The sequence below is a fragment of the Microcebus murinus genome, chromosome 18, assembly GCF_040939455.1.
Source record: "Microcebus murinus isolate Inina chromosome 18, M.murinus_Inina_mat1.0, whole genome shotgun sequence".
NCBI classification, from domain to species: domain Eukaryota; kingdom Metazoa; phylum Chordata; class Mammalia; order Primates; family Cheirogaleidae; genus Microcebus; species Microcebus murinus.
The window spans coordinates 12,514,548-12,533,185 of record NC_134121.1 but is presented as its reverse complement, the minus strand read 5'-3'; the positions used below and the strand labels follow the sequence as shown (position 1 = coordinate 12,533,185).

At 48.7% G+C, this 18,638-nt stretch overlaps 2 protein-coding genes across 4 annotated transcripts; one reads left to right on the top strand and one right to left on the bottom strand.

Moving 5' to 3' along the window:
- Window positions 1-3,485: 3,485 nt before the first annotated feature.
- SHBG (sex hormone binding globulin) lies at window positions 3,486-7,307 on the bottom strand. Of its 2 annotated transcripts, XM_012776153.3 has the most exons (8): window positions 7,093-7,305; window positions 6,839-6,930; window positions 6,464-6,653; window positions 5,974-6,135; window positions 5,117-5,276; window positions 4,852-4,988; window positions 4,309-4,516; window positions 3,486-3,649 (listed from the first exon to the last, which is right to left on the bottom strand). In XM_012776153.3, exons 1-8 carry the CDS (start codon window positions 7,219-7,221, stop codon window positions 3,501-3,503), a joined length of 1,227 nt encoding a protein of 408 aa, XP_012631607.1. In that variant the 5' UTR covers window positions 7,222-7,305; the 3' UTR covers window positions 3,486-3,500. The 2 variants fall into 2 exon arrangements, with proteins under 2 accessions (XP_012631607.1, XP_012631618.1); XM_012776164.3 differs by lacking the exon at window positions 5,974-6,135 and having other exon boundaries at window positions 7,093-7,307.
- A 1,019-nt stretch (window positions 7,308-8,326) lies between these two features.
- On the top strand, window positions 8,327-9,863 carry SAT2 (spermidine/spermine N1-acetyltransferase family member 2). 2 transcript variants are annotated; one of them, XM_012776283.3, is made up of 6 exons: window positions 8,327-8,539; window positions 8,695-8,746; window positions 8,882-8,965; window positions 9,064-9,165; window positions 9,314-9,354; window positions 9,487-9,863. In XM_012776283.3, exons 1-6 carry the CDS (start codon window positions 8,474-8,476, stop codon window positions 9,652-9,654), a joined length of 513 nt encoding a protein of 170 aa, XP_012631737.2. In that variant the 5' UTR covers window positions 8,327-8,473; the 3' UTR covers window positions 9,655-9,863. The 2 variants fall into 2 exon arrangements, with proteins under 2 accessions (XP_012631737.2, XP_012631747.2); XM_012776293.3 differs by lacking the exon at window positions 8,882-8,965.
- Window positions 9,864-18,638: the final 8,775 nt, after the last annotated feature.

The following is an 18,638-nucleotide window of genomic DNA, read 5'->3' as shown; positions in this document are numbered from 1 at the left end:
CAGCCCTCCTGCCAGCATCCCCAGAAAGGAGGGAAGGAATGAGAGCCCCCACACCATAATGGGAGCTTGCCCTGAGGTCTGCCCATTGATCCCCTCCTTCCAGTCCATGCAATTCCAGGGACTTCCCAACAAGATGGGTCTTTGCAGAGAAAAGAACAAGGAAAGAAGAGCTCTCTGAAACACAGATATGGGGGGAGGGAGGAACGGGGGGTTGTTTAATGGGGACAAAGTCTTAGATCTGCAAGGCTGAAAAGAGTTCTGGAGACAGATGGTGGTGATGGTTGCACAACAATGTAAATGGACTTAATGCCATTGAATTGTATACTTGAAAATGGTTAAGATGGTGAATTTTCCATTGTGTATATTTTACCACTGTTGAAAGAAAGAAATTTAAAAAAAGAAAGAGAAAGAAAGAAAGATCCTTCACTGACCAAATGAGCCCCAATTTCTCAGCAGGACATACAAGGCCTTTCACCACGTGGCCCGAGGAGCCTCCCAGTCTGCCCTCCTTCCAGCTCAGCCTGCCCATGGTTCAGCCACATCACATGCCCTTCCTCTTCTTTGATACCCAGCAGGCTCAGACTTCTATGTCAAGAACCACGTGTGAGGTTAATAATAACGAGATATCTCATATAGTGAGCACTTTCTAGATGCCAAGCTCTGTGCTAGACATTTTACCTACATGATTTTGTCACATCTTTCCAGCAACTCTATGGATGTGGGGACTTTCCCATTTTGTAGACAGACAAACTGAGAGTTAAAGAGGTTTAGTTGGCCGGGCGCGGTGGCTCAAGCCTGTAATCCTAGCACTCTGGGAGGCTGAGGCGGGCGGATTGCTCAAGGTCAGGAGTTCGAAACCAGCCTTAGCAAGAGCGAGACCCCGTCTCTACTATAAATAGAAAGAAATTAATTGGGCAACTAATATATATAGAAAAAATTAGCCGGGCATGGTGGCACATGCCTGTAGTCCCAGCTACTTGGGAGGCTGAGGCAGAAGGATTGCTTGAGCCCAGGTGATTGAGGTTGCTGTGAGCTAGACTGATGCCACGGCACTCACTCTAGCCTGGGGAACAAAGTGAGACTCTGTCTCAAAAAAAAAAATATATATATATAGGTTTAGTCATTTGTTCAACTTCATACATCTAATAACTCACCTCTTTGATGGTCCTTGGTAGCACTAGCAGCCAGGTTCCCTGGCCTCTCGTTGGTGTCTCTCAAAACTCTGGTTCTCCAGGGCCAGTGGCAATTCTTGTTCATCTTTACAGTCCCTGTGGACGACCTAACACAGTGTTTGGCATACTGTCAGCAGCCAATAAATGTTAGTTGAAAGGAAGGGGTGTTGGGGGGGCAGGCAGGAAGGGAGGGAGGGAGACAGAGAGAAAGAGGCAGGGGACAGGGTAGAGTGAGTGGGTAGACTGGGCCTGGAGGCTGCAGGGTGTGCTGCCAAGCTCTGGAAAGTTTTTCTGGGGTGTGGGGAAGACAGAGGATGTTGGGCTGGCATCGTAGGTGCCCTTGGTGGGGGCCTGGCAAAGTCTGCGTCAAAGCAAAGTCAGTCTTAATGAAAGAGTGTAGACAGCTCTGGATGGTAATCAGGAATCTTGGAATCTAGGGCAGGCTGGAAAAAGAGAGGTTGGGGGCACAGTGTCCTGGAGAGGGTAGGGTGGAGAGAGGAAAGAAAAGCCAGCCCCTGGGAGATTCCAGGGACAAAAGGTCAGGAAGTTGCCACTTAGAACAAGCCCCTTGGTGGGTGCCCAGGTGTATCCAGGCTCTTTAACCTCTCTCCGCCTGGCTCACAGTCTGGGCCTCCACAGGATGACTTCTTTTCATTATTCAGGTCTCTGCTCAAGTGACTTCCCTGACCACCCAGCTAATGTTGCCTCCCCACACCCCCTATTATATTACAGGATTTTATTCCCTTTATAGCTCTCGCCACTATCTGAAATGGGCCTGCTCATTTACTTGTTTTCTTGTTTATGGGCTGTCTGCTCCCCTCCATTGTCACACTCCATGAGAGCAGGGGCCATGTCTGTCCTTTTTGCCAATGCATCCTAGGTGTCTAGATCACTGCCTGGTACATGGTAGGTGCTCAGGTGGCCTAGGGCCAGAGTTGAGTTTGGGCCCCTCTCTCCATGCTCAGGACTCTCCAACAAACACTGTTGGCTGGGAGGAGGCAGGTGTAGATCCTGGGAAGGTCTACAGGGTCAAGACTGGGAAGGGCACAAGGCAGGGCTTGGGATTTGTGTCTTCCACCTCAGAAACTCTATTGCAGCCTCCTTACCCAAGGGTCATTTAGGTCCTCACTGGTCCCTGCAGGAGGGGAGAACAGGTCCAATGAGTGACTCACCCCGTTGCCTGGGTTACTGGCAGGAAGAGCCTTGTAAGAAACAAGAGGCTGGGAAACTGGGTGGGAGCCTAGAGATCCCATGGGGGCCAGAGATGGGGGGTGCATTAACAGCTCTTGAGCAGGATGAGGGTTAAGAAGTAGGGAGAGAGGGGCTGGAGCCCCAGGGCTCCTTAGTGGGCAGGGAGCTTTGGGCTGGGACCCAAGGGTTTCTAAGAGGGCTGAAGACTGGGAGCTGGGGTATAGGGGCTGGGAGCTTGGGCATGAGGCATCCCCAGGGAACAGGAAGCTGAGACAGGAAGGTGCTCCTGGGAGAGGATAGGGTGCCAGGATTCTCCAGAGGTCTAGGGGCTGAGGGCTGGGTCACCATATTCTTTAAGGGCAGAAATATTCCTAAATCTGTCTGTTTTTCCCAGCTGGGACCAGCACAGTTCTTTTTTAATGGAGTAGAGACAAATTCATCTGGGAACGCAGCGAGTGGACCAAGACTAGGAGAGAGAGAGAGGCAGCTTTCTTCCTCTGCTCACCTCCCTGTTTCTTCCTCCCTTTCACCACCCCTTTTCCCAGACTTCCTGCACCCCTCTCCCTGCAACCCTCTGACGCCCCCTGCTGCTCCATCCCTGGGCAGCAATGGCCAGTCCAAGGACTAGAATGACTGAGACAACAAAATTCCATCTCTCCTCTTGCTCCTGATCTCTAGGGACCAGCCACAGAGGCAGGAAGCTGGAATTCCAAAGGGAGCGGATACTGTGTAAGGAGGTAGGCTCCTGGCTTCCAGAAAGTGGCCTGGATCTGGTGCGTGTGTATCTGTGGGTGCTGCTGCTGGGACCTCAGCCTAAGAAGTGACCGCTTCCACAGGGAAGCCCTCCTTGGGGCCCAGACTAGGTGAAGGCCTCGGAATCTGCACGCTATCACAACTCTCGGAGTCTCCTGTGTGGTGGGTGCTTACAGAGTTTCCAATTACCAACTTAGTAGTTAGCCTTTGATGGCTGCCTGCCTCCCGACAGGACTGTGAGCATGGAGAGGGAAGGAAGCAGGTTGGTTTTGCTCATCAGTACAACCCAATGCTTGACACAGTGCCTGGTACATTTCCAGTACACAGTAAATATTTGTTGACTAAGTGAATGAGTGACTTTCAAAGGAGTTCTTAGGTAGGGCTTTAATGGGAGGTGTCAGTGCCATTGCCTGGGCTCCGAGGACAGCTGTGAGTCCAGATGTCCTGGCTTCTGTTCAGGGCCTGGTCCATGTCCAGCCTCTGGCCTTGTGCCCAAAGGCCATTCAAGCAAAAGGAGGCAGAAGAGTTCTCTCCTAGAGGGAGGTGACATAGAGGTGGCATTAGAGCACCGTGTGGGTGCTTGGATCCAGAAGCAGCTCCTCCCCACTTTTCCACTCCAACCTGAATTTTATTTTCTTTTTCTTTTTCTTTTTTAAAGACAGAGTCTCACTCTCCTGCCTGGGCTAGAGTGCTGTGGCATCAGCCTAGCTCACAGCAACCTCAAACTTCTGGGCTCAAGCAATCCTACTGCCTCGACCTCCCGAGTAGCTGGGACTACAGACATGCGCCACCATGCCCAGCTAATTTTTTCTATATAGTTTTAGTTGGCCAATTAATTTCTTTCTATTTATAGTAGAGACGGGGTCTCATCTTGCTCAGGCTGGTTTCGAACTCCTGACCTTGAGCAATCCTCCCACCTCGGCTTCCCAGAGTGCTAGGATTATAGGCGTGAGCCACCCTGCCCGGTCTGAATTTTCTTTTTTTTTAATTTTAATTAATTAATTAATTAATTTTAACAAAGAAGGAGAATCTAACCTGAGTTCTCAAAAGCACTATCTCCCACTGCCCCCATATCCTGTGTCTTCTTGTGGCCTTTTCTTCTTCCCTCCCAGAGGCTTCCTTCCTCTCAAAATGTGCCCCTCCCTTTAGCTGTTTACAATGGTGTGCGGGCTGGAACACCACTCTCTCCCACCTGGTAAAGCCCCCAGGAAGAGTCGCCCTTGAGGCTGGGCCCAGAGGTTGAGGATGGGGCCAAGGCCCAAGGGAGGCAGAGCAAGGACTTCTGTCTTCAGCCCCTGGCTCAAGACCACCCTGGACACACTCAGTGTCAGCTGAAGAGGGAGTCCCAAGACCAGGGGCAGATCCAGCCCTGGCCCGGACCCAGGAGACAGCACCACCTTCTGCAGAGCGTGTAGGAGGAAAGAATCAGCAGAAACCCTTCCTCGCTGCCTTAATCCTGCCTCTCAGCTACACCTCCACCTACTGGCCATCCTAGCCACTAAAATCCTGTCCCAGTTTTCCAGGCTTAACCTCTGTGAAGCCACACCCACCCCAAATAAATAAGCAATCTAAGTAAAAACTGTTTGCTTGCTGTGGGAGCCTTCCAGATATGTCCCTCACCCCACACCCTGAGCGCAACCCTAAATATTATAATATTGAAACTCTGCAGCCCCCTTTTCCCTTGTTGCTGCCAGGCTCCCCTGAACACAGGCAGTGCTCCATTCTCCCCCTTTACTTGGTCTTGGAGGTGGAGGCCAAGCCAAGAAGGGTTCTCTGGTGTCCCAAAGGCAAGGAGGTGGCCTGAGCCGGCCACTTGCTCGAGTCCCAGGTCCAGAGAGAAGGCCCAGGGCTCCGCATGAGGCTGGGGAACATCTAGGGGGAAAAATGATCCTTCTGAGGCTCCAAAGCTGGGCTTTCAGGGAAGGGAGGGGCCAGTGGTGGAGGGAGACAGAGAAAGGCAGAGTTGGCCATGGGGGAAAACTGACTCCAAGGAAATCTACCTTGGAGACTGAATTCTGCATGAGTCCCCGCAGGGAAGAATATCCCGGGTTGTGACTCCACATCACAGCTTCTGAGGCTAGTGGAGGCAGGGGCTGAGGTCTGGATCTGTTTGCCCAGCCAGCTGCCCCGACGAACACAGCCATCCAGGGCGGGAACCAACTAGAGGAAGTGAGGGTAAGGAAGATAGAGGGATGTGGACATCAGGGCATCTGTGCCCCATTCCCACCTCCCCACCCTCAGTTTATTCCCCTCTGAGACACGAGCATTTGGCCACCCCGATGCAGTTCCCATCTCATCCCCTCTCTTTATTTTTATTTTTTATTTTTTTGAGACAGAGTCTTGCTTTGTTGCCCAGGCTAGAGTGAGTGCTGTGGCGTCAGCCTAGCTCACAGCAACCTCAAACTCCTGGGCTCAAGCGATCCTCCTGCCTGAGCCTCCTGAGTAGCTGGGACTACAGGCATGCACCACCATGCCCGGCTAATTTTTTTCTATATATATATAAGTTGGCCAATTAATTTTTTTCTACTTATAGTAGAGACGGGGTCTCGCTCTTGCTCAGGCTGGTTTGGAACTCCTGACCTCAAGCAATCCTCCCGCCTCGGCCTCCCAGAGTGCTAGGATTACAGGCGTGAGCCACCACGCCCAGCCCATATATTTATTTTTTAGTTGGCCAGTGAATTTCTTTCTATTTTCAGTAGAGATGGGTGTCTCACTCTTGCTCGGGCTGGTTTCGAACTCCTGACCTTGAGTGATCCGCCCGCCTCAGCCTCCTAGAATGCTAGGATCCACCATACTGGCCCCCAGCAGTTCTTTACTACGCCTTGGCCACTGCTCCCCGCTGTGGTGATGTAGTTACCGGGAAGCGCAGGTTGGAGGAGGGAAAGAGCAGCGCCCCCACAGCAATCCTCAGGATGGGCTGGACTCTGGTGTTGAGGGGCCCAGAGACCTGTCTCAGGTGCACCACCTCCTTCCCATCCACCCCCAGCAGCACTGAGTCCCCATCCATCTTTAATTCCACCTGCAGGAAGGGGATGAGAAGCAGAATCAGAGGCCCCTGGGGCCTGTTTCTGCCACTTTCTTCTGAGGTAGCCCAACCCTATAGCGGAAAGAACATGCCCCTAAATACTCAGCTGGCATCCTTGACCCCTCAGGGCTTGTCACTTATACACGGACTGAGCCTTAGCATTCCCACTGGAAAAAAAACGGGGACAAGAAGAGCTCCTTCGTGGGTTTTGTGTGGATTAAATGAGATGACAATGGTAAAGGGATCCCCAATAACTTGGCTTTGCTCCCCTTCCTCAGACCCGCCCCAGACACCCCTGGCCTTAGGACCAGAGCCAGCTCACCTGGTGCCATGTCCCGTCATCCAGCCGAGGTCCTGCACTCACTGTAAACCGGGACCACTGATTGTGCATCTGGATCTCAGGCCTGCCGTCCCGAAGTCCCAGCATGAACCAGTCATCCTTAGGATTGGTATCTCCATAAAAAATCACTCCCTCTGGATCCCAGGTTCGAAACTCAAAGGAGGAGGAGGTTCTGGAAGAATACAGAAGGAAAGACTGTGTATGGGGTATGCCCTTTGAGGGTCAACATGGGGTTGCGGGAAGTGGGGGGTGGCATTCAGGGAGAAAGACAGATGGGAAGACAGGGAAAAGAGAAGAGCTGATGGGGAGAGGGTAGGGTCAGAGAACCTAGGGTTAAGAAGCGAGGTCAACCCATACTTGGTGATCTTAGTGAGGTCAAAGTTCATGACAGCCACAGGCTCTTGTGGGAGGCCATTGCCAAGGTGCACAGCAGGAGGGTCCTGGGCCCTCTATTAGAAAGAGAAGATAAACAAGCTGGAGCAAGGACATGTCAGAGACAGAGGGAGAGGCCCTGCCACAGGGCCAGAGGAGGAGAGAAGGAAAGCAGGCAGAGCCAAAGTGTAGCTCATTTAAACACACGCATGAACTAGTGCCCTGTCCCACCCCTGCACCTGGCTGGGGAGAGTATGTCTCAGGGGCCGTCCCTGGTGGGTGTGAGGCAGTTGCAGCAGCAGCAGCGGCAGCGGCAGCAGCAGCAGCAGCAGCAGACGCGAGGTGGCCAGTGGGCCTCTGTTCTCCATAATCAGCGGCTGTCCACTCTGTGGCTCAGACAACTCTTTGGAGAAGGCAGTGAGGGCAGGCAGCCTTGTGCATGGCGGTGGAGGGTTAAAGGTTGCACCGGGGGAAAAAGGGGGGCAGGAGATGGGGCACTGACCCTGCGGGCCCCAATGAGGACAAATGGGGTGAGGGACAGAGTCCCTCCACTACCATCCCCCACTGCTGAGAAAGTTTACAAGCTGGGAGAGGACAGCCCATTTCCCCTCCCCTCTTCTAGAGCCTGACTTAGGTCCTCCAAGCCTTCTGCCCACCTGGAGAGGCTGCCTTGCCAGGCCGGAGGTCTAGAACCAGTCCTGCTCTGCTCCCCAAGGAGCATCCTTTCTTAGGGCTAGAGGTGAGACATGGAATTATAAATATTTAGCTGGGTGACCTTCGGCAAGTCACTTTGTGCTTCAGTGTCCTTGTCTGTAAAATGAGGAAAATAACACTTTATGGGTTGTTATGAATGAGCGTTAATTGAGATAAGGCAGGCACAGTGCCTGGTATCTGGTGTGAACACCTCCTCCAGTGTCTTCCCAGGCCTCTGAGGTTTGTCTCACAAGAAGGTATTGTCTCTGTGTATGATTTAGTGGCTACTAAGTGGACCCGCCCCTCACTCCCAATTATCTTCCCCTATCTATTTATTTATTACAGCCTAGCAGTCTAGCAGTAGAAATTCATCGCCTTCTCCCTAACCCATTTAAAAATGTAAATACCCTTGAAAGAAGTAACACTCTCAGCCACTCAAGAGCTGTAGGAAACGGCTGTCAGACCTGGGGGTCTTGGGGCCCCTGGGTCTGGGTGAGTGAGAGTGAGGCTAAGTGCACACTTCAATTCAAGAAGCAAGAGGTGGGGGAAGCTTTCCAGCCGATGGAGGCTGGGACGACCAAACAACAGCAAAGAAGCCTCCGCACTCCAACTTTGACCCCTGCCCAGGGGCCTGGTCACAGGACTGGGGCGTTGTGGGCGGGGCTGGGGCGGGGATGCGCCTGTTCTGCAAGCTGATTGGCTAGCGGGTGTGCGCCCGCAGCGGCGGAATTTAGGGGCTTACCCCGGCGGTGAGGACCGCCTCGCCGGCCCGTTTTCTCCGCCCAGCCAGCGCCGCTGCCCAGCCTGGGCGCCCCCGCAGCCCCGCTCTCCCAGGCTTTTCGGGATCCGAGCTTGTAGGCCCTTTAAAGGGCCCCAGTTGCCCTTTGCCAAGTCTCGGGACTTTGATCCCAGACGGTGGGGAGAGGGATGGCTTCACTGCGAATCCGAGAGGCCAAGGAGGGAGACTGTGCAGATATCCTGAGGCTGGTTCGGGTGAGGGCTGCGGGTGGGAAACTGGGGCGTCAGAGCGGCGCGGGCTGAGCTGGGGAGTAGGAGGTGCGGGCAGGAGGAGGGGCGCGCCTTGGGACTCTGTTCGGGGAACAGCGGGGTCCTCCTGCCCTAATCTAGCCTCTGTCCACACGCCTTAGGAACTAGCTGAGTACGAGAAACTCTCGGATCAGGTGACGATCAGTGAAGAAGGTGGGGGCTCAGCACCTGGGGCCTCACGGAGGCTGGGGGGGGGGAGCGAGGAGTGGATTCCCTAGGGGCCAGCTCAAGGATGGGCTTACACCCAAGGACCTTTTTTTCTCTTTGTCACAACTCCAATCTCTGCAGCCCTGAGAGCAGATGGCTTTGGAGAGAATCCTTTCTATCACTGTTTGGTAGCAGAGATTCTTCCAGCCCCTGGGGAGCTACAGGGTAAGGGCACCTGGACCTCAGAAGTCCACCTGTCCAGTCGGCCTCAGAGGTCTCCCCTCAGGCTCCCACAGCCCATACCCCTCTTTTCTTTCTCTCAGGTCCCTGTGTGGTGGGCTATGGGCTATACTATTTCGTCTACAGTACATGGACAGGACGCTGCATTTATCTGGAAGACATCTATGTGACACCAGAACATCGCGGTACTGGGCAGAGGCTGAAGCTGGGGTGGGAGCAAAGCAACCCACAGACCCTACCACCATCCTCTGCCCCCCAATCCCAGCCTGTGGCCTTTTCCGATCTTCTCCAACTCAAACAATCACTCTTTTTGTCTCTGTCTCCCTACAACAGGTCAGGGAATTGGTTCGAAAATAATCAAAAAGGTGGCTGAGGTGAGGAGAGGGGTGAGGGCTACAAGCTAGGCCTTGAAGAAGCAAGGGTATATGGGAAAACCCAGGTTGATGAGGTGAGAAAGCCTGTTTTGTTTTTTACCTCAGGAAAGTAAATGATGTCTGCTCCCACAGGTGGCCCTGGATAAAGGCTGCTCCCAGTTCCGCCTGGCAGTCCTGGATTGGAACAAGAAGGCCATGGACTTGTACAAGGCCCTAGGAGCCCAAGATCTGACTGAAGCAGAGGGCTGGCACTCCTTCCGCTTTGAAGGAAAGGCAATGAGGGAGATGGCAGGAAGGTGACGCCATGGCATAGGGCTCTCTCCCTGCTTGAGTTTCTCCTTCCCACCCGCTCAAGCACTCCCCAGTGACCATCTCCACAGACAGTGACACCCAGGCCTCCCTGGAGGCAGGAGGGTTGGGGGTACTTATCCTGAAGCATGGAAAGAACAGAATTGCGAGAGCAGCCCTTCCTCTTTGTTGAAGGTGAAAAATAAATGAGAATTACTATGTCCTGTTGTGGTGTTGGGTAGAGGAGTTGATGAGGTGATAAGCTTCAGCCACTTCAAGACCCTTCCTGAGTGTTCTGGTTAGTGGATGTTTCCTTGGGGGTAAGGGAGGGCCCGAGTTGACTTTAAACCTCAGTGGACCAAGTCTTGGCTGTGGCCTGTGGCAGATGGAGTAAAAAAGAACAAGGAGCAAGATTGGTACATCAAGCTTGTTGGTCACATTTGGGACCCAGACAAAGGCCTCAAATGTCTGGACTGAGCTGTGCTACACCCAAGACTGAGGCAGGCCCACAACTGAGCAGACAGAACAGGCTGCCACCTGGTGTTGGCATTTCAAGGGTAACTGGGAAGGGCCATTTGCCCCAACTTTAAGATATCAGGGTGGGTGGCTGATATCTTGGTGGTGGCTCTAATTCCAGCACTTTGGGAGGCCCAGGTGGGGAGGGTCACTTGAGGCCAGGAGTTGGAGGTTCCAATGAGCTATGAGTGTGCCACTGCACTCTAGCCTGGGCAACAGAGTGAGACCCTGTCTCTAAGAAACAAGCAAGCGGAAAAAGAAAAAACAAAACAAATAAGCTCAGCCAGCTAGTGCTTTTTATTTTTCAAAAGTCACAAAATCTTTATCTTCAGTCTGGCATGCCTTAAAAATAGTGAAGTTCAGCAAAACCTTTAGGACCATGGGCACAAGGAGAGAAACAGTCTCATTTCCCACTTTTATAATATTTTATTACACATGTACTACACATTTGTTGTAGGAGAATTGGAATGTACACATAAAATAAAAATAGAAGAGCCAGGCATAGTGGCACCTCTCTGTAATCTCAGCTACTCAGGGATTACTTGAAGTGGGAGGATCCCTTGGGCTCAGAAGTTCAAGACAAGCCTGAGCAACATAGCAAAACCCTATCTCAGGCTGGCCTGTAATCCTAGCACCCTGGGAGGCAGAGGCAGGAGGATCGTTTGAGCTCAGGAGTTCGAGACCAGCCTGAGCAAGAGTGAGACCCCATCTCTACTAAAAAAATAGAAAGAAATTAGCTGGGCTGGGCACAGTGACTCACGCCTGTAATCCTAGCACTCTGGGAGGCCGAGGCGGGTGGATCACTCGAGGTCAGGAGTTTGAAACCAGCCTGAGCAAGAGCAAGACCCCATCTCTACTATAAATAGAAAGAAATTAATTGACCAACTAATATATATAGAAAAAATTAGCCGGGCATGGTGGCTCATGCCTATAGTCCCAGCTACTTGGGAAGCTGAGGCAGAAGAATTGCTTGATCCCAGGAGTTTGAGGTTGCTGTGAGTTAGGCTGATGCCACGGCACTCACTCTAGCCTGGGCAACAAAGCAGGACTCTGTCTAAAAAAAAAAAAAAAGAACGAAAGAAACAAAGAAATTAGCTGGACAACTAAAAAGTATATATATATATGTGTGTGTGTGTGTGTATATATATATATATATATATACAAAAAATTAGCCGGGCATGGTGGTGCATGCCTGTAATCCCAGCTACTTGGGAGGCTGAGGCAGGAGGATTGCTTGAGCCCAGGAGTTTGAGGTTGCTGTGAGCTAGTCTGATGCCATGGCACTCTAATCTGGGCAATAGAGTGAGACTCTGTCTCAAAAAAAAAAAATGTCAAAATTAGAAAAAAAAAATCTTACTGACATAGTCACTATTAACTCTTTGGTATTGATTTGTCAGATTTAAATAAATATATATATAGGTGGTGTCTCATGCCTGTAATCCTAGCACTCTGGGATGCCAAGGTGGGAGGATGACTTGAGACAGGAGTTCAAGACCAGCCTGAGCAACAGCAAGACCCCATCTCTACTAAAAATAGAAAAACTACTGTGTTTCCCCAAAAATAAGACAGGGTCCTATATTTATTTTTCCTCAAGAAGACACCCTAGGGCTTATTTTCAAGGGATGTGTTATTTTTTTTTAATATGGTACAACAATCTACATTTATTCACATATAATTAAGTCGTCGTCTTCTGGAACGTCATCATAACTCTCCGAACCCCGAATTCCATCCTGAATTTCTTGCAACTCTATTTCCTTTAGAACCATTGGCCCCAATCTCTCATGTCGAGCAATAGAGCTCTCATGGGGCAGATGAGAAGGGCTGCTCGTCTTCTTTACCGCTGTGCGACGAAATGCATGGGTTGTGCAGATACGCTGCGTAGCCATGTCCATCACTAGGTCTTATTTTCGGGGTAGGGCTTCTATTGCGCAAATGCTTAGAAATCCTACTAGGGCTTAGTTTATGGGTAGGTCTTATTTTTGGGGAAACACGGTAGCTGGGCACTGTGGCTTGTACCTGTAGTCCCAGCTACTCGGGAGGCTGAAGCAGGAGGCTCGCTTGAGCCCAGGAGTTTGAGGTTGCTGTGAACTAGGCTGAAGCCACCACACTCTACTCAGAGCAACAGAGTGAGACTCTGTCCCCACTCAAAAATATATATATATATATATTTATATATATGTATACATATGTGTGCCTATATATATATTTTAAGCCAGAGGTCTGTCAGGAGATATATATAATTAGTTAAGTGAGTAGGGGTTTATGAAATCATACTCTTTTGTAACCTGTTTTTTCATTTAACCATATCAGAAACATCTTCCTTTCTTGTTAAACATACATCTATCATCAGGTTTTTTTTTAAATTATCTCTGGCCAGTGTTGGACAATATCATCACTTTTTTTTTTTTTTTTTTTTTTTGAGACAGAGTCTCGCTTTGTTGCCCAGGCTACTTTTGATGGCAGCATATTGTTCCTTTTGTGAATGAACCTTTGGTTAAATGTTTATATCAACAGGAAGAAAGTTCAGACACTGAAAGGCGATGGGCAGGTAACATAAATGTGTAAGTTACAGGAAGCAGGATCTATGAAAGTTTAGAAAATTGAAGACCATGCTGGTCTGAGTGCAGTGGGTTTTTGTTTGTTTCTTTCTTTCTTTTGAGATGGAGTTTCACGCTGTCACCTGGGCTAGAGTGCTGTGGCATCAGCCTAACTCACAGCAACCTCAGACTCAAGTGATTCTCTTACCTCAGCCAAGTGCAGTGGTGTTTACAACTAATTGATCACAGCCAGTTACAGAGTCCTTTGTTCCTGCTCCACTCCTACTGCTTCACTTGCCAGCCTTAAAAAAAAATTGAAAATTGAATACCCATCCTAAAATTCAAATGAAAAATACTATTCAGCCAAACAGAACACTCTAGAGGCCTAAATTCTTCTGGATGCCAGTTTATGGTCCTTGAAAGCAATTTCCTGTAGTTAAGGAACAATCTTGAGGACAATCTTTTTTTTTTTTTTTTTTTTTGAGACTGAGTCTCACTCTGTTGCCCAGCCTAGAGTGTCGTGGCATCAACCTAGCTCACAGCAACCTCAAACTTTTGGGTCCAAGCGATCCTTCTGCCTCAGCCTCCTGAGTAGCATGTGCCACCATGCCCAGCTAAATTTTTCTATATATTTTTAGTTGGCCAATTAATTTCTTTTTATTTTTAGTAGAAACGGGGGTCTCACTCTTGCTCAGGCTGGTTTCGAACTCCAGACCTTGAGCAATCCTCCTGCCTTGGCCTCCCAGAGTGCTAGGATTACAGGTGTGAGCCACCATGGCTGGCCATGGACAATCTTGATTAAGCAGTAATGAAGCTGGTCAGCCCCTTTTCCAGAGAGAAGCCAGAAGAATCCAATTTCATGTTCTTGGCTCATGTCAACATGGGAGAGATTACTGTCTTTTAAACATTAACAATCTATCTAGTGATGAGGCTTTTTTTTTTTTCAGGGTCAAATTGAGTTCTTTATTCACTATTCAGGTAATATAGACTCTGAGAATAGCTTTTTATGACCATTATCATATGTTATGCAGAGTTTTAAATATTTATATATGTTTTGTAGGGATGATGCATGATACCTACCTATACAAAGTTATAGGTAGATTTTTTTTATTTCAGCATATTATGGGGGTACAAATGTTAAGGTTATGTATATTGCCCTTCCTCCCCCTCCTTCCTTGTGATGAGGCTTTTTAAACTTAAAATTTAATGCAGAGTATGCTATTATTATTTTTTTGAGACAGGGTCTCACTCTGTTACCCAGGCTAGAATGTAGTGCATAGCTCACTGCAACATCAAACTTCTGGGCTCAAGTGCTCTTCCTGCCTCATCCTCCTGAGTAGCTGGGACTACAGGTACATCCACCACACCTGGCTATTTTTTTAAATTTTTGTACCAACAGAGTCTCACTATGCTGCTCAGGCTGGTACATAGCTAGTCTCAAACTCCTGGGCTTAAGTGATCCTTCTACCTTGGCCTCCCAAAGTACCATGATTACAGGTATAAGCCACTGTGCTCAGCCAGAGTTTCCACTCTTTATGTTTCTCCCTTCACCTTGACCCTAGATCTTCCTAACTTCCACGGGATATCTTTTTTTTTTTTTTGAGACAGAGTCTCACTTTGTTGCCCAGGCTAGAGTGAGTGCCGTGGCATCAGCCTAGCTCACAGCAACCTCAAACTCCTGGGCTCAAACAATCCTTCTGCCTCGGCCTCCCGAGTAGCTGGGACTACAGGCATGTGCCACCATGTCTGGCTAATTTTTTCTGTATATATTAGTTGGCCAATAAATTTCTTTCTATTTATAGTAGAGACGGGGTCTCGCTCTTGCTCAGGCTGGTTTTGAACTCCTGACCTCATGCAATCTGCCCGCCTCGGCCTCCCAGAGAGCTAGGATTACAGGTGTGAGCCACCGCACCCAGCCTCATAGGATATCTTTGCACTCCAGAGTCACTCCATTGTCATGGCCACCCAAGAGTCCATCCACATCCTTGGGCTCTGGCCCACTCTTCTTCTTCTTTTTTTATAAGAGGCAGGTTCTCACTCACTCACCCAGGCTGGAGAGTGCAGTGGCACAATTATAGCTCACTGTTGCCTCCTAGGCTTTAGCAATCCACCCACTTTGGTCTTCCAAAGCACTTGGATTAGCCGGGCGCGGTGGCTCACGCCTGTAATCCTAGCACTCTAGGAGGCCCAGGCAGGTGGATTGCTTGAGGTTAGGAGTTTCAGACCAGCCTCAGCAAGAGCAAGACCCCATCTCTACTATAAATAAAAAGATATTAATTGGCCAACTAATATATATATATATATATATATATATATATATATATATATATAATTAGCCGGGCATGGTGGTGCATGCCTGTAGTCTCAGCTACTCAGGAGGCTGAGGCAGAAAGATCTCTTGAGCCCAGGAGTTTGAGGTTGCTCTGAGCTAGGCTGATGCCACCGCACTCTAGCCTGGGCAACAGAGTGAGACTCTGTCTCAGGAAAAAAAAAAAAAAATTGACTTTAGGCTAGGCTCGGTGGCTCATGCCTGTAATCCTAGCAATCTGGGAGGCCGAGATAGGAGGATCATTTGAGCTCAGGAGTTCGAGACCAGCCTGAGCAAGAGTGAGACCCCATCTCTACCGAAAATAGAAAAAATTAGCCAGGCATGGTGGCATTTGCCTGTAGTCCCAGCTACTCGGGAGGCTGAGGCAGAAGAATTGCTCTAGCCCAGGAGTTTGAGGTTGCTGTGAGCTAGGCTGATGCCATGGCACTCTAGCCGGGGCAATAGAGTGAGACTTAGGAAGGAAGGAAGGAAGGAAGGAAGGAAGGAAGGAAGGAAGGAAGGAAGGAAGGAAGGAAGGAAGGAAGGAAGGAAGGAAAGAAAGAAAGAAAGAAAGAATGAATTGGCTTTATGTCATTTTGAAGAACTTTCTCATGGGGTCTTTAGACTTTCTCCAGTCCAAGATGGAGATCTTTAGGCTGCACTGTTGGGATCTCCCTTACACCTTATTTCTCAGGACACCCTTTGCCTCTCTCTTGTGTTGGTAGCCTGTTTTCTGGAACCCGTGTCTCCTCTTTTTCGGTTTACTCCATTACTTTGATGGAGCTTCTTGAGAAAAATGGTGCCTGGGAGGTAAATTTGTTGGGACCTTAAAAGTCTGAAAATGTCTTTACTTTATTCTTGCACTGAATTGGCAGTATGGCTGGGTATAGAATACTAGGTTGGAAAATTTACCCTCAGAATTTTGAAAGCTTTTTTTTTGAGACCAAGTCTTACTCTGTTGCCTGGGCTAGAGAATCATGGGGTTGCTCATAGCAACCTCAAATTCCTGGGTTCAAGTGAGCCTCCTGCCTCAGGCTCTTTTTTTTTTTTTTTTTTTTTTTGAGACAGAGTCTTGCTTTGTTGTCCAGGCTACAGTGAGTGCCATGGCATCAGCCTAGCTCACAGCAACCTCAAACTCCTGGGCTCAAGCGATCCTACTGCCTCAGCCTCCCGAGTAGCTGGGACTACAGGTATGTGTCACCATGCCCGGCTAACTTTTTCTATATATATATTAGTTGGCCAATTAATTTCTTTCTATTTATAGTAGAGATGGGGTCTCACTCTTGCTCAGGCTGGTTTCGAACTCCTGACTTTGATCTATCCGCCCACCTCGGCCTCCCAGAGTGCTAGGATTACAGGAATTAGCCACCGTGCCCGGCCGCCTGAAGCCATTCTTACTCTGGATCCTTTGTATGTTATCTGTTTTGATTTTCCTTCCCTCTTCCTCCAACCACAGCTTTTAGGATCTTCTCTTCATGCTAGCACTTGGAAATTTTACACTGAAATGTCTTAGTGTGGTCTTCGTGGGTCTTCTCTATATGGAAACTCATGTTCTTCAGTTATGGAAATTTTTCTTGCATTATTATTATTGTTTTTGATAGTTCCTCCCCTCCAGATAGTTACTTCTTTCTTTTTTTTTTTCAAGACAGAGTCTCACTCTGTTGCCCAGGCTAGAGTGCTGTGGCATCAACCTAGCTCACAGCAACTTCAAACTCTTGGTCTCAAGCAATCCTTCTGTCTCAGCCTCCTGAGTAGCTGGGACTACAGGCATGTGCCACCAAACCTGGCTAATTTTGTCTATATATTTTTAATTGGCCAATTAGTTTCTTTCTATTTTTAGTAGAGATGGGGTGTTGTTCTTGCTCAGGCTGGTCTCAAACTCCTGAGCTCAAGTGATCCACCTGCCTTAGCCTCCCAGAGTGCTAGGATTACAGGCATGAGCCACCGCGCCTGGCCTATATATTTTTAGTTGGCCAATTAAAATTTCTTTTCTATTTTTAGTAGAGACAGAGTTTCACTCTTGCTTAGGTGGGTTTTGAACTCCTAACTTCCAGTGATCCTCCCACCTCGGCCTCCCAGAGTGCTAGGCCTCCCAGAGTGCTAGGATTATAGCACTACATTATAGCTCATTACAGAGTGAGCCACAATGCCTGGCCTATTTATTTATTTTTTTTGAGACAGAGTCTCACCCTGTTGCCTGGGCTAGAGTGCTGTGGTGTCAGCTTTGCTCACAGCAACCTCAAACTCCTGGGCTCAAGCAATCCTCCTGCCTCAGCCTCTCATGTAGCTGGGACTACAGGCATGCACCACCATGCCCAGCTAATTTTTTATATATTTTTAGTTGTCCAGCTAATTTCTTTCTATTTTTAGTAGAGACAGCATCTCACTCTTGCTCAGACTGGTCTTGAACTCCTGAACTCAAACGATCTGCCCACCTTTGCCTCCCAGAGTGCTAGGGTTACCGGCGTGAGCCACTGCGCCGGGCCTGCCTTCATATTTTTAATTTCTAAAATCTTTTTGTTCTTTTTATTTTAAAAACATTTTGCTTTTGTTCCATGGATATACATTCCTTTCATATCTCTTTGAGGATATTTACAATACTTTTTTTTTTTTGAGACAGAGTCTGGCTCTGTTGCCCCGGCTAGAGTGCCGTGGCGTCATCCTAGCTCACAGCAACCTCAAATTCCTGGGCTCAAGCAATCTTTGTGCCTCAGCTGGGACTACAGGCATGTGCCACCATGCCAGACTAATTTTTTCTCTATATATTTTTAGTTATCCAGCTAATTTTCTTCCTAATTTTTAGTAGAGATGGAGTTTCACTCTTGCTCAGGCTGGTTTCAGACTCCTGAGTTCAAAGGATCCATCCACCTGTCTTCAGCCTCCCAGAGTGCTATGATTACAGATATGAGCCACCCAGCCTGGCCCTCATCTCTATTTCTTCTTTCTTCCCTCCTCCTTTTTTCTTTTTTTTCTTTTTGCTTGTTTTGTTTTAGAGACAGAGTCTCACTCTGTGGCCTAGGCTGGAGTGCAGTGGTGCCTAGGCCTCCCAAAGTGTCAGGATTACAGACAGGCATGAGCTACCTTGTCCGGTCTCTATCACACCTTCGACCGAACACCATGCATTTGTTTGTCTGCCCCTTCCCCAGTATATTATAAATTCACAGAGATCAGGGAATATGTCTTTTCTTTGTATCTCTAGCACTTAGCGCAGTGATGGAATATTGTGTGGGGCTAAATATTTGCTAAATGATTAAATGCATATGATCCTAATTTCTACACTTTAGTCACTTCTACCTAAACCTCACTTATCTTATTTCAAGAATCTTAAGTTTTTCCTAGATAACATCTCCTAAGTAAAAGGAAGAGGAAAAAAAAGAATCTGAAGTTTTCCCGCTAAAACCCTTACTCCATGACAATTTTTCCTCAGCATTTAGATATCGAATCTTGTGCCAATCTAAGTTGCATCTGCTTTTCGGTATTGCGCTGAAATTATTCTTTCACCTTGCATTAACCAGACTCTCCTCGAGACAAGAACCTTTGACTCTCAAACCTACAGCACAGAGTTACAGATACTTAAAAAAAAATCAATACATGCGCGCGGAGAGTATAGCTCAGCGCGTGCGCACCAGCACTTT

What these genes read in the sequence shown, in the direction of transcription:
- SHBG (XM_012776153.3), bottom strand. Translation starts at nt 7,221, where the DNA reads ATGGAGAACAGAGGCCCACTGGCCACCTCGCGTCTGCTGCTGCTGCTG. An exon ending in CCTCCAACCTGCGCTTCCCG is followed by an intron (nt 5,277 to 5,973) that starts GTAACTACATCA and finishes CACTTCCTCTAG; the next exon opens with TTGGTTCCCGCCCTGGATGG. An exon ending in CTTCCTGGGGGCTTTACCAG is followed by an intron (nt 3,650 to 4,308) that starts GTGGGAGAGAGT and finishes ACCTCCCTCTAG; the next exon opens with GAGAGAACTCTTCTGCCTCC.
- SAT2 (XM_012776283.3), top strand. Translation starts at nt 8,474, where the DNA reads ATGGCTTCACTGCGAATCCGAGAGGCCAAGGAGGGAGACTGTGCAGAT. An exon ending in ATATCCTGAGGCTGGTTCGG is followed by an intron (nt 8,540 to 8,694) that starts GTGAGGGCTGCG and finishes CACACGCCTTAG; the next exon opens with GAACTAGCTGAGTACGAGAA. An exon ending in TGTGACACCAGAACATCGCG is followed by an intron (nt 9,166 to 9,313) that starts GTACTGGGCAGA and finishes TCCCTACAACAG; the next exon opens with GTCAGGGAATTGGTTCGAAA.